This window comes from Neolamprologus brichardi, chromosome 18 (assembly GCF_056152115.1).
Source record: "Neolamprologus brichardi isolate AB-2024 chromosome 18, ASM5615211v1, whole genome shotgun sequence".
NCBI classification, from domain to species: Eukaryota; Metazoa; Chordata; class Actinopteri; order Cichliformes; family Cichlidae; genus Neolamprologus; species Neolamprologus brichardi.
This window is the reverse complement of record NC_142121.1, coordinates 28,340,650-28,356,026: the sequence shown is the minus strand read 5'-3', so window position 1 is coordinate 28,356,026 and position 15,377 is coordinate 28,340,650. Positions and strand designations below refer to the sequence as shown.

The following is a 15,377-nucleotide window of genomic DNA, read 5'->3' as shown; positions in this document are numbered from 1 at the left end:
GACTGGTCGCTCTACTCACGTTAGCATTACAACTGATAAGTGTGGACCGCATGTGTGTGTGTGCATGCGTGTAAGTGTGTGTGAGATGAGTGTGTTGGGGGAAAAAGATGAAATGAAGTGTGAAAGGTAAGGAAATTATTTTGAGTGTAGGAAAAGAGGGAAAAAATAAGAAAAGAGATGAGAATAAAGTCTTCCATGTTTTATGTTAGCATGCAAAAGCTTTATATATTTTTATCTGTTGACACACAAATACCTGTGACCGTGCCCATCACTTTCTATACAGCTTAATGTCCTCTTAGCTTTCTCATAGATATTCATAACTTTAAACTTAAGAGATGACTCAAACCTGTCCGCTCTGCTTAGAGAATTAAGGTTCACTGCAGCAAGGTGACTCAAAGACACACACACACACAAACTCACACTGCTGGCTAGTTCACATGGGTCACAGTGGCTCACCAGGGAAATATCTCAGTGACTGCCCTTTCCTGTAATGCCACACACATAATAACTGAACAACCACAGTTTTAACAAAGATGGGGCAACTCTCTCATCCGGAGAAACAATCAGGACATGATATAGGGTACAAGATGGGAGTCAAAGTGTCCGTGTTATCATTACTGCCTGAAAACGTAGGTTCAATGAGGGCCAATAGGTGAGGACAAAAGAGACACACAATGAGCACTGATACGAGACAAAATAGCCGCCGTTTGGCCAAATTGAAAACCTGTCTAGATTCCGATTAGCAGAATGTAATTGTGAAGAAACTTTGTCAGTACAAGCTCCTTTAGATGTGTTAAATGGTCTTTTGTGAAGGCTTTATCTCAGTTTTACCCAGTTCAGTTTCACTCCAGGGACAGTGAGACAGCTGTGAGAAATGCAGGGTTTGTCTGTTTGCTTCATACTGTCCAAGAAATGTTCAATTTAAATAAAGACATCAAGCGGAAAGATAACTGTAAAATAAAAAAAAATCATATTCATGCACCAGGCAGGCTACCCAAGCTGACATTTAGCACAACTGCAAACACACAGAAGATGAAAACACAGAACTCCAGACTGGTTCCAGTGCCTTGCAGTAGATCCCAGTTGACAGACATGCTCGGGAAAATGCTTGGGGAGTAAATGCACATAAATCTTCACATGCTGAGAGTTGAGGCTACAGTCCAGCTTTCTTGCGGAGCCTCTCCAGAGTTACTGCTTAATGTAATGTTGATCAGAGAAAGCTTTCTCTGGTGAGGGCTAGATTCTACTTAATACATAATTCAGCATGTGGATGACTCAATTAGTAGGATACCTCTGCAAGATTTACTTTTTCCAGACAGTGCACGCTATGCACTTCGTAAATTTCTACTAATAGCGGAACGTGCGGGAGCTGACTGAGGAGGTTCCAGCTTAGTCAGTTTTGCGGGTACAATTTGCCTGCTTATAGCTCAGTAAATACAAGAGTTGGAAAAGAAGAAACGTGTTCCTTGTGAGCATGCTCAAAAGTATAACGTAACAATCACAAAATGGAAGTTTGTGTCAAAAGTATTTCTCACAACTTACACAGAATATCCAATCAAATTTGAGTTTGCCCCTCAAAGCATCTATTTTCCAAGTCATAGTGTGGCACAAGACAAACAACACCTGCTCTCTGCTTTTCAGATATTTGATCATATTATTAGATGGAGCTCCATGTGGTTAATACTTTCTTTGTGAACCTTTTTGACAACCAAATAGGATGCTACAAATGCAGTGAAGTTAATATGAGTTGATATGTCAGTACTAGAATGAGCTATTTTTAATTTTCTCCCAGTGGGGTCCAGACAGGGCTGCAGTATCCCAGCTCACTAAGTTTCTATTAAATGATTCACCAGTTAGTCCATGTAGGTTCATGTCAATAATTCAATAATAATGCAGTCTAAACAGAAACCAGAGCCTTTAAACGTAAACCGTTAAGAGTCATGTTAAGTAAGCTTCACATCAGGTGCTTAGCTAGGTAAGTTTAGCAGGCTATGTGGCTTAGCCCCTGTGGTTGTCGCGCAAAATAGATGAACTCAATAAACTAACAGCAATTGATTCAATTCAATCCAATTCAGTTTAATCAGACAGCAACAATCAGACGACCCCTGATGAGCAAGCACTTGGCGACAATGGGAAGGAAGATCTCTCTATTAACAGGAAGAAACCTCCAGCAAACCAGGGTCAGTGAGGGCGAGCCATCTGCCTGGTTGGGGGTGAGGGAAGTGAGACAGAACAAAAGACAAGCAGTGGAAGAGAGCCAGAGATTAATAATAACTAATTATGAGAAATAAAGATCCTGGACCTGGTGAAAGGGGATTTTTGGGCACTCAAACAGTCTAAGAACAGCTCTAAAGCAGCACCTAAACACATTTTGGTTTTGTTCAGATTCCGCTTAATCGGCTCCGAAAGTCTTATATGATCAGAGATGGTAGCAGAATTTGTTTGCACTTGGTGAATCTGTTCAACTTTGGATGCTCAGTGGTGCTGAAGGGGTTTCAGATCTTCAATTTATCGTTTAAAATATCCAATTATTGCATGTGCACTGAGAGATTTAGAAATATATTTGCAGCACTGCTAGCTGAGCTGTTGGGAGCAAAATGTAACTGAAAATACGTAGTGTTCATTAAAAAGTTTTACTTTTAAATCTTTGAAAGGTCATAAAAATTAGGTCTTGACTGACACAGATTTAATACAAAAAACTAAAACTGTAAAACAAACTAAACTTGATCTTCTGTATTAATATTCCAATATTATACATGTTCTATTGTCTTTACTATCATGGTCATAGCGTATTTATGTCTTTATGAATACTTCTTCTTCCTTAACACGTTGGCCAATCTGAATAAAATTTTGTATGAACGTTATCACACATACAGTGATTATTAAAATCTATATGTAAAAAAACCCAAAAACATTTATTTTACATCCAAATTGTTTTGACTTTGTTGTTTTGATATCAGTTGGAGGACAATGTTGGTGCAGACTATAATCTTTTGTGGAATGGAGATGAGAACATTACTTTTACTTTTCTTGTATTTTATTTTATTGAGCATGATGGTAAAGTGTAAACTGCACTAGAGAAACAACTGCATTATGCTACAAACACAATTTCAGCTCTTCACAGACATCTACACAAACAGCATGCTAACACAAAGCTAGTGAAGAATCCAGAGTGACGTTAAAGCTCAGTCTATTCTTACAGCAGCCCAGCAGCCAAAGCTCTTTAACAGGTAAGAAAGGCAGTGATGAGCCGTCAGGCTTGAATCCTCCTTTTCTGTTTCTACAGTAGAATCACGTAGATCGCTTTGAAGTCTCTTTGGGCTGGTTTTTGTTGTTAGCTTTTTGTTGTTGGCTTTGTGTTCAAATCTAAATACCAAGAGAAAGCTGGTATGTACGCTCTCATTAGGCTAGGTACAGGGATTTGTGGTGTTGTCAATAAGAACTTGTATTGTTAACTGGTAAATATGTAACAATGCATTTCAGTCTTGTTATGGAGTAATGTGAAAGTATGCAATAAGTAATCTAATGAATTGCTTTCTCACAGGAGTAGTTGAGTAATGTAAAGCAGTACTTTAAGAAAAAAGTAAATATCGCTTATTGAGAATCCCTGCAGTAATAAGAGCAGGATAAACACTATTTACTAATGAAAACTGCCAAGCAAACCCCAAAGGTGAATGTGTTAAACTGTTTTGTGAACATCACACTACTATTAGTGTTGTTACTCCACATCAATCAGGTATAGCCCAACACTGGTACCACTGTGCAGCTCACTGAGATGGACTAAAGACATAACACTGCAGAATCAATGGTTTGTACCTCTAGAGCAGATCAGCTGCAAGGTTACATTTAAAAGCCTCGTGTCCTTGATTTAAACATCATCTTTCAGGTTGGCATTGGGCCCAATCATCAGATAAACTGGCCCGAGCAGCATTTAATAGGCCTAATTTGATGATGCTATCTAGCACTGTGCTCTGCTTGTACTGGAGAGAGCTTATTCTAAGTGGTCATACTGAGAGGAGTTTCCCTCTAGAGGTATTCTGGCCTCTGCCTGGGTGGGCGACAGCCTGCTGCCTGCCCTCGTGTCACTACTGAGAGGCTTAAGACTGCCACATCAATACAGACATTAGAATGAAAAAAGGATTAGCCCAGGCTAGACCGGGCCTCAATGGACAGTGCCATGAAAAGCCATCTAAGCTAAGAAGGCATTAGATCTAAAGTCGATGGAATCACTACCACTTGCTCTGCAGTGAGTGTGTGGGGCCTCTTTGAAACCTTGAGTCCATAACAAGCTACTCACAAGCTGATCATTGAAGAATAAGTCAAAGCCATAAGGAGCTGAGTATTAATACATATGCAACAGTTTCTATTTATGCATTAATTTTCTGCCAGATTGATAAGGCTTCCTCTCCAAATAAAAACTCAAAATTGGCTGTGTTCTTAACAAATAAACATGAATGGCTTATATGCCAGGCAGACGCGATCTCAACACCCACACACCCAAACAACCGAGGAGTTAAAGATGCCAGAAAAAGAGGAACGTCGTCATTAATATAGGATAATAAGGAGATGGCTTATTTCTCTCCCTCTGAGCATTTGCTGCCATGTGCCATCTTCAAAGTCTAAACATCACACCCCCCACGGCTCTGCTGCCTCAATCATTTCTTCTTGACGTGAAGAGGCAGAGGAGAGAGAAAGAAGGAGAAGAAGCCAATTCTTCATGGCTCCTCAGAAGTAGGGCAAGGATAGTCCCTGCAGGGGACTGGGGGTGGGGGTAGCCGCACGATTGAGTTGCCTGATTGGCTGGGCATGAGGTGATGTCATTTTTTAAGGTTGTGAGGGCCCTGCAGTGGAAAGACTGAAGACTTGAGGTTTGGAAAGGACAGAAACGTCCAAAGATCACCAGAAAGCTGCAAATATCTGATGGTTTCACACCAAAGATCGTTCCACATCAAAGGGGACGTTGTCAAGTGCAGCTGGCTTTAATTCAAAACTCACTTCAAATCCATCTAATTATAACGAGTGTTCCCCACTGCGCTTTAATGTCACATGCCTTTGGATGATAAGTAAGATCAGAAAAGATAAAACCCTATGAAATACAAAACATGGGGAATCTGGGTTCTCGTTATTCGGCTGCTTGTCGAGTCATTTGCTTCTGCACATCCATCACTGGTGAAATCTGGACCAAAATGTCCTCTGCAAATGCACTCAGCGGTTAAACGTGGAAGTAAAACCATCTGATCGGGGTATTTATTTCATTATGGTAAGTGAACTGACTCAGATAAACTCACCAGACGCACAGTCCTCCTCGTCAGCGCCATTCTCGCAGTCTTTCTCCCCATCACATCTCCATGACAACGAGACACACTTGTTAGTTGATCCCCCACAGTCAAATTTCTCTGGAGGGCACGTCTGTTTGCCTGTGGGCAGAGATAAAAGAGATAGGGAGATTACTGTAGTTTTATGGTCCATAAAGGCAACAACAACAACTACTACGAGACACAGCTGGACTTGATTTTTATCACCCCCACAATGCTCTTAAAAAAATCCCAAACTCCACCACCCTGGCCAATTGATTTTACTGCGTGGGCTGCCTCTCAAGAAACATGCAGGAAGATCATGAAATACAGCAAATGCACGGCTGGCTATAAAGCAAAAGCTCAACCCATCCCCTCCTCCTTTTCCTGCCAATCTGCTCTAGTTGGCACAGGGTCGGTTTGATCCAGATTACAGTGCGTTTAATATGAAGCATGTTGTTAATTATACATGTTTGCTTCCAGTGCAGCCTTAAGCCTTCCAGAAAGAAATCAGACGCGCGTGCCAATTATCGATCTTTTTGAGTGTTTATTATATTTAAAATGCCACTTAAAAGCCTTTTTGGGTACGATATGATGTTACCCTGCATCAGCTTCACTCATTAAACGTGTTCAGAAAAATTTGTGGTTCATATTCGGGGGTCTTATTTAGCACTATAAATTAGATTCACACAGATATTGGTACAACAGTGCTTTAGTTGCTGGACATAGTGTAACAGAAGCTGTTTTAACCGTTTATCCACTTTTTTAAGTAAACTATTTATCCTCATTACCTTTTTAGCTAATTGTATTTTAATTCAATTAAGCATAATTCTTTCCACATATTCTGTCAACTCCATTAGCAATACAAGGTGTAATTTTCCAGCTACACAACATAGTTGGTATTTATATTCTTGCTGTACACAAACTGACAAACAATGGTATAACAGGATCCTGCGAGGTGTGATAAGTGAGAACAACATCCTTAACGAATACCAATTTAAGAAGCTAAACAGAATCTCTGGTGCTGTCACCAGAAAGCCGCCTTTATGATCAAATTGAATTCCTTTTATTTAAGGCACCCAGTAGGCAACGGGTGACACTTCACCCGTTGCCTACTGGTGGTGGTCAGAGGGCCCGGCGGCGCCAGTGTCCGGCAGCCTCGCCTCTGTCAGTGCGCCCCAGGGTGGCTGTGGCTACAATGTAGCTTGCATTCACCAGTGGGTGGATGAATGGGTGGATGACTGGATGTGTAAAGCGCTTTGGGGTCCTTAGGGACTAGTAAAGCGCTATACAAATACAGGCCATTTACCATTTAATGTCAATTCAATATCCATCCATGCACCTATTCATCCATCCATTTTCTTCTGCTTATCTAATTCAAGGTTGAAGCCTATCCCAGCTGTCATAGGGTGAGAGGCAGGGTATACCCTGACATGTCCCTAGTCTGTCACAGCGCTAACACATAGACAGACAACCATTCACATTTAAACTCACATAGATGGGCAATTTAGAATCACCAATTAACCTAACCCCACTACCTGCATGTCTTTGAACTGTGGGAAGAAGTACCTGGAGAGAGCCCACACAGACACCGCTGGAACATGCAAACTTCACACAGAAAGGCCGCAGCCAGACGGGGGACTACAACCCGGGACCTTCCTGCTTTGAAGCAACAGTGCTAACTACCGCACCACCACGCTGTCCAACGAATCCAATAATCAGAAGATTTTAACTATGACAATTGCATGTTAGTTGTTTTTTTAGTACAGTATATGTATTGCAGTGCAAGTATCACTATCAGTTCAGCAACACAAATAAAATATAAAGCAGTTATAATTGTGTATAGTCACCCTGTATTGTGTTGAACACTTCAAAGTCACAGCAATACGGGTTATCAGAAACACAAATTTACTTACAAGGATCTCTAAAAAATGGTATTTAAATAATAAATATTATTATGCAGTTTGGTCACTGTGACTTCAACAGGAAGAAATGCAATAAAGGTCACATGAATCAAACTTTGGAAGCTACATATTCCCTGCAGCTAAATCTTTTGGGGCAAAAGGAGCAGACTACCTAACACTGGACGCTACATTTTAAACTGAGAGAACATTGAACAATATAAATTACAAATAACAATAAAGTGTCACAACTAGTGTCAATATGCTGATCCTCGCCTAGCCATGTTTGTAGAAGCTATTCCGGGAACTCCAGAATGAGGAACTCCTCCTCATTGCAGTCTGCAGGGTTTCATTATCTCAGTTATTGCAACACGTCCAACTTCAGCAGGAGCTGAACTTTAATTTATTGGCTCCAACAGTTTTCCCTCTGAGTTTATTACACACCAGCAGCCTCAATCTACAGCAAAGTGAATGATCGTCTCCGAGGTGAGTTGTGTTCATTTGTATATAAACAACAATAGTCACTTCATTAATTACTCCGAATGATCTATTATCCCAGACATGGAGACAGGACCTGTAAGGATCGTTAACGATAATTGATGTGTGTGTTCTTTGTAAACCACACAGAAGATTACACTGAGGTACCGCCAGAACCTTTCTTGGTCATTTCTTACAATATAATGTCAGCATTTAAAACTATTTGTTTATTCTTACAGATTCCTTCCCTCTGAAAATACAGAAATGACCATGGTGTGTCACGTATTCATCTATTTTAATTGTAAAAATGATGATATTTTTGTTGATATTATTTTTTTATGTGATGACAGGCAGGTCTCAACAGTTGCCGCTCTCGCCTGACAGCTGGTGGCGGGGGACAGTGAGCAGGGAGGATGGCTGACACAGCAAGGTCCTCACCCCAGATGGAAAAAAAAAGGTTTGCAGTCCAGTATTTTTAGGCTGTTTCTAAAGAGTGGAGCAATGACATTTACCTGCAATTGTTTTTCAGTCCACAGACAGTGCAATGTGAGGTAAGTGGATGAAAAAGCTTACTTTGTCACTCAGCAACACAGACATGTAATAAACTAAAAAAATATCCTAGATAAAGCCATGCTATTAGACTGGAATAAATAAAAAATAAAAGGAGTAATCAGATATGGCCTCTTCTACCTCACAGCTCTGCTGTGCAAGAAGTCTGAAGGTGTACGAGCTGTGCAAAGCTTTTCTTTCAATCATTAGGTTCTGTGATATGTTTAATGAATCACACACAGTATGTGTTTCTTTTCACAGCCATCTATCAAGGACTGATCACTGAAACAATTATAGCGGAGTAAAGTGAAAGAGCAAAAGGCTGGATCATAAAGAAATACATGAAACATGAAAAGATGAAAAAGCATCCTGAATGAGGGAGCTGGACTAATGTCAGTCAGACAGAGAAAACTTTTGAAAATGTTTTTTAAAAGTTAGCAGAGAGCAGCAAAAAAGTAGAGAGAGACGAAAGCGTCAGAGCATAAAAGAATCTATAAGAAGGGAGCTGTGCACAGAGCAAGACACTGTATATAAGGAGGAAGGGAGAGACAAACTGCTGCATGACCTTTCAGATTTTTATCCTAAAGCTAAATCAAAGCCATCCATACCAAGTAAGTGGAAGGAGATGAAGGAGGACAGGCAGGCAGAGCACAGTGTCGAGCAGAATGTGAATCCACCAAGTGGAGGGCGAGCTGTCCTGTCCTCTTAACTGATGACTCTTTAATGAAGCGTGAGCTCACTCCCCCCAAATCCAAACAAAGAAACCAGACTTCACTACAACAAAGCAGTGGTACCTCACTGCTCATTGTGACAGCTACAGATTAGCGATTTTATAAAGACGCGTAATGAGATTTTTTTTTTGCTTGTAAAAGAGGCAACTTAATAAAAGCCAATTACTCACAGACAAGCTGAGAATCAGACTGTTGTTTACCATCTGAGTGAAAAATGAGGTTTCGTCTGCACTGTGTCATCTTGGCAGAAGATGCGTTTAGAATTTATCACCTTTTACAAGACCCAAAGGCTGCGTTCACTTCAACCCTTCAATGGTGTAACAGCTTTATTTTTCCTTTTGATCGTCATAACTGACCTTGTTATTACTGACAGCTTTTTACCTGAAACTTGGCTTCGAATGGAGAAAGTGCAGAAGCTCTTCATTTTGTCAGCTGTCAGTGGGAACGATACTGTGATTAAAAAAAAGGACTGAAAATGTATTCACCTGATTTGATATACTGAACTGCACCATCATAATGTTACATTACACAACAGCGTGCCATGCAAGTAATCATTTGTAGCACATTTGTCTCTTTTGCATATGATAGCAGATAATGTATAGCATCGATTCATCCTGCAGCCAGCTCATGACAGCTTTGTAAATATGCACTCAGCTTATTGTGAAAGCATGTCTACCTAATATAGATGGTTGCTGTTTGTAACGTGTTCCAATTAAACCCTAGAAATAATCATTCAAAATGTTGCGATTTTTCAGAAGCCTGTTTCTAGCCTTCTACTCCAAATGTCAGTGCTAAAAAGGCTTTGATGTGTGCATCCATTCGGCTCTATATGCTTCAGGTGAGGTCTCGGGCATTAGCACCTGTGTATGTCAGTGTTGGGGGCTCTGATGGTGAGGAAGATAACGCAGTCATTCTGGCTCAGAGCTAAAAAAGACAGCAAAAAAAGCTCAGATACCGTGAGTCATTCTCAGATTCACTGCTTCATTAAACTGGGTTAGCATGGCCGTGTGAACTTGAATTATAGATTTGGTACAGCAGAGAACATGCTTGCTTCTGGCCGACTACAAGATGGGAAGCTGTTATTTTCAGTAACGTACATTAGCAAGTAATGAGCTGTGGCATGCACTATTGCTTTATATTAAGTGCTGCTGTGCTCCCTGACTGTTACCTCATCAGTTAAATAAAGCCAGAATAATACGGTAAAATTAAATAATAATAAATATTGGTACTTTATTTTATTTTTGGTATTTTAATATTTTGATGTCAAATCCCAGCAGATAGTGGATGGTGGGTAGAGAGTGAACTAGTTCGAATGCCATCATAGAGCTAGCACGTACGAAAGACCATTTACAGCAAGCATGAGTGGATTTATAAACTTGGTATATTTGTCCTTCAAATGGGATTACTGCCAATATTGCACATCTTCACCTTGTTCATATTTCTCAAGGACTTAAACTGTGACTTAGTGAGATTCTCTTTTCATTTTGGCACACTAAAGAAAAATAGAGTAGAACTACTGAGCTTGTTTCAAGTCTAAAATTATATTCTTGCACTTACAAATAAACCACGATGCTGGAACTTGGTGCAGCCTCAGTTCATCCACTGTCTGAAAATGGTCATTTTGCTTCTCTCCCTTTAAGCAGCTAAAATGACTTAAGCCGACTTCTTCTGACTGGTTGTTCCTTGTAAACAGAAGGTTTAAACAGCAGGTGAGTGAGGCTGCTGTGCTCACAGCGAGAGCTGTGTGCCTGACACGACCATGTTACGGATATCCTTGATAAACCTAAAACCTAAGCTTTCTGCTCATAGGGATTACTTGCACACATGCTCATGATAAACATCCAGTCAAACCACAACTGTTTGAGTCTAACTAAGGTGAAGTGCAACTGTTTCCTCTTATTAAGTCTTGGGAATGTGTAATACAGAAAGTAACTCTGCAACATGGATAAAAATATAATTCTTTAAATCCTGGAATTATCAGACTCTGTTAAGAGTTAAACCTCACAGCAGCTTGCAAATGAAGCAGCTATGACAACAAACCCACTTTTAAAACTGGCAAATCGCTAACAAACAAAGTATAAAAAAGACAAAGGGATCAACAGAGCAAAACAACACACAAATACGTACATACTCAGCATTTATGAAGTCTTTTCTAAACAGCCTGAAGTAAATCTACCAGCAAATACTTTTTCTTCATAACTAACGATACAAGGCAAATTTAAATGATTCAATTAATAGCACGCAGTATAAGTAATTCCAGTTTCCCTACTATAAAGTCAATAAATAAGCCATGCACTGTTATTAACTCCCACAGAAAAAGCTCAATATCTACAAAGTGGTTTGTAGAAGAAAGTTTTCATCGAAACCTCCTTCAGAGAAATATCTATAATCCACTCAGAATACTAAATTAAAAACACAATATTGTGGATATAAGGGGAGAGTTCTACCAGTCTTAACAATCCACATTGTTAAATACACAGCATTTCAAGGTTCTGTCACCTCATATTCAAAGAATCCCAAAGGAAGAGGAAACACTGTGAATGCCTGTCAGTTTTCAGAAATTTAAAAGCAGAGAGGACAAACAGACATGCAGAATCAAGTTGGTCTCAGCAATATTTCCAGAAGGCACCAAGAAGCAAGCATTTCCTTCCTCCCCTTATATCTTAAAAGTGTCTCTGGTGGCTGAGAGTGCATAAAATGTCACTGCACTGGTGAGGAAGCAGAGAAGCAGCTGCACATCTGGCTGCAGTGGCCAACTTCCATTTTGACTACACATTAATCTAATACAAAAACTGTGAGCCCTGATGCTTCACGTGCTCCTCCAAAGAGTCATGATTCATTTTTCAGGGCTTGCAAGTAACTAACTCCGTGTGGCCCGAATTTGAATTCTTAATACAGCAGTGTAAACGCTACTCCAGCGTGTAATTGGGAATCCAGTCAGTGAGCCAGAATGATTCTGGCACAGATGTCCGCAGCACCGATGAAAAAATGCCTTAGTTATGTACATCTGCAAAGTTGACTGTACATCTGTGAGCACATGAAACTGAAACAGAACATACAGGAGATCTGAATGAAAAACAAGACGAAGGCTTTCTCTGAGTATAAGTCCTGACTCATCAGGCAAGAGAATAACCGAAGCATGATGTTTTAAGCTGTATGCCGTGCTATGTGTAAGGAAACTGTAAAAACTGCAATGCTGTGACTGCTCTCTGCTGTTTATATAATGGTTAACTGTATATCTCTGTCACATCGAAGATTGAATGCAGTCTGTGTGAAATTGCAAGCTTCTGTTTGTTGTTAGACTTTATCGCAGCATAATTGACTGATACATGTGACGCTTCTGATTTCAAAGTATAGCGTTGCATGGAAAAGGAATGTTGATCAAAACACGGATGTGATGAGTTTGTTTTTTCATCTTTACCCTATTCAGGAAAAAGAAAACAACACGCTGACTTGTTTTTTTCGTTGGTTTTTTTGCCGACTGATGTAAATTTATCATTATAGGGTTGTAACTGTATCAAGTGAATGGCACAGATAGGTACTTTACCAGTGAAACAAGGTTAATGTGATACCTGATACGGCAGCCACTCAAGAGCGGGTTGTTTGCTGTTGGTTAAGATGCTCCATGCATTTTTGAACAATGTCCATCCTTGAGTCTTTCTTCGTTCGGTTTTCAGAGTGATAATGACACAGCTGGATTTACTCAAGCAGAAAAACAGCTGTGATGAAGAGGCTCTCATTAGCAATCCTTCTGTTCAGGATGTAGGCCTGATCTGACGCTTCTCTTCTGAACATATAATCAGCAGGGCTGCGGGCTGCAGGGTAAGCACGACCTGAAATGCAGGAAGAAGGATGTTTCCCTCTCCCTGCATATGAAGTATCAGTCTAGACTGGCAAAAATAATATATTACAAAGAAATAACCTTTTTTTTGGAACAGGTTTTTGTTTGTAGAGAAAAGCAAAAAAAATGCAACAGCTGATTTTTTTTTCCATTACATCATCTGAATCCATATGGGATTTCCATATAAATGGCTTTCTTCTCAACCCAGATCCTTATCTCTTTATTCTGCAGCCAAGAGATGAATCCTTCCTTCATTTATCTTTAATTGGATTTCCAATACAAACTTGTTATCCATCAGAGATCCCTTCGTGCCTCCCTCCTCGCATTCAACTTTTCAGCAAGTGACATTAGATGCTCTGCTAGGCTGCTTCATTATTCATCAAACCGACTCACAGCCAAAGAAAAATGTAACAAAACTAGAATGAACGTCCTCTGAAAGATTCATTTGGCTTTTTCTTTCCTCTATTCCACACTCATTTGGATTCACTTTAACACCATCTCACTGTAAATTTAAGGCAGAGTTTAAAGACATAATGCTTGATAAAGGTGGGTAGAATCAAAGTAACACCCTCAGACATCACATCATTATCAGCTTGAACCAATACCAGCCTGCCCCAGTATGTCTGAAAGCTTAAGCAGAACATTGTTATTAAAGGCATTGTATATATACAACCCCCATTCTAATAAACTCGGGACATTTGTGAAATGTAAATAAAAACTAAACCATTTGCAAATCCCATAAGCCCATATTTTATTCATGGTAGAAGACAGAAAACATCAGATCTTTAAAATGTACAATTTCAAGAAAAATAAAAGCTTATTTATAGCCACAAAGTTTTTGTACACTAGAACGCAACAAAAAGAAAAAATCCATCTAACATCATTAGCCAACACTAGCATAAAATACACGGAATGACCCTGATATGTTACAGTAGAACAACTGATACTGAGCTCATGATCATGAAAACTGCTGCTGCAGTTTGCTCACCTCTGCTCAAAACCCTGAATAATGAAGCTCAGATTACAGCAAACACAGAACGAGTGTGATGAACTTACTTATAGAACCTTTAAACCCCTCATGGAAAAACAAACCACAAAACTGAATGCATGAAGGCCACAAAGGAAAACACAATGTTTGCCAACGTGAATTGGCCAACACCAACTCAGATGTTTAAATAATCCACCCAGCTCATAAAGACAAAGTGAAATCATCAGTGCACTCCCCAAAAATATGTTCAATGAATACAGTAAGTAACTGAAGTTTCAGGAAAATAGTCACCTTACTTGGAGGAAAGATTATCCCCTCGCTCGGTTATTTCTCCAAAGTGGCAATACCGTATGCAAAACAAGGGCTGTTGAGGACTTTGTTTTATTCACATCTATCATGCAGGTACAATGAAAGGGAATTTTTTTATATGTAGCTTGTAGGAGATGTACTTAGGCCACATGAATAAACACCTTATTTAATAAAATAACTTTTCATTAACTGGCACGTACCACAATGTAAAAGTGAACACAGTTCCCCATTGATTTATTTTATGCTAATTTATATTTTTTTTTATTGTTCTTCTAAGACCTGCACTTTATGTAGGTCAAAAAGAAGGACCATTTTTTATGCAAAGATCTAACACTAACTTAAAATGAATGTGTTATGTTTACATGAAAGTTCAAATAAACTAAAATCAATGATTAATTGTGACAAATAACTGTGATCTCAATATAATTGTTATTATCATTTTGATCATAATCATACATATAAACATATTATGTGCTGATTCTGTCATGTTTAAACTCTAATACAGTTTTATTATTAATGTAATATTACTGAGGATATCATTTGCCCAATGAACAGATTTTTGAGGCTATATTCCATTGTGCATTTATTCTCTACCTCTTCTTAAGAGCTTATTATGTATGAGTGAGGTACTTTGTCTGATGTTTGACCCCAAGAGAGTCTCAAGCAGCAAGGGGAGAAAGAGAAAATTATCAGTCAAAGATGGAAAACAATTAACGGGCTCAAGCCTCCCACACTTGAGTCCCTGCTTGGATATGGAGTCAACTCACCTAACGCTGTCAGTATCTGTGTGTGGGAGAGTGAGACTGGCAGGGTCTACAAGTGAGCCAGCCAGATGTCCCAGGTTCTAACAGCTTGGCAGAAAATGAATCAAGGCCTTTATTGCACTCAGCATCAGACACTGCTGAATACTGAAGTGCGTGGGCGAGTGGAGGCAGGGGGGATAACTTAACTGCCATCACAGCCATGATATCGAAAGAAATTAAAAACTTGAGTACAGGTTTAACAGGAGGCAACACCACAAAGAAGAAGGTGTGATCTAAATGCAGCACACAAAATACCCCAAAAACCCCACAAGCAATATACTTTGCTAGCCACGGCTTCTTTTTTGCACTGTGCCAATGAGTCTGACTGACGTTACAAGTTGCTGGAGAAGTTTAAGTTAATATTAAAAACACTGAACTGGTTTTTGTAGTTTTGATGCAATTTTTGCATTGACATAATTAAAGTCCAATATGGCACAAACACAAACTGCACCCAAAGTATCCAGAACTATTTCTTCCTCCCAGG

At 39.5% G+C, this 15,377-nt stretch overlaps 1 protein-coding gene across 4 annotated transcripts in view; it reads right to left on the bottom strand.

Moving 5' to 3' along the window:
• Positions 1-15,377, bottom strand: part of LOC102789674 (low-density lipoprotein receptor-related protein 8-like) — an 81,408-nt gene that overhangs the window by 36,010 nt on the left and 30,021 nt on the right. For all 4 annotated transcript variants that reach the window (XM_006786908.2, XM_006786909.2, XM_035906138.2 and 1 more), the window contains exon 4: positions 5,289-5,417. In XM_006786908.2, the coding sequence (XP_006786971.1) occupies positions 5,289-5,417 (129 nt within the window). The remainder of the gene's footprint in view (positions 1-5,288; positions 5,418-15,377) is intronic.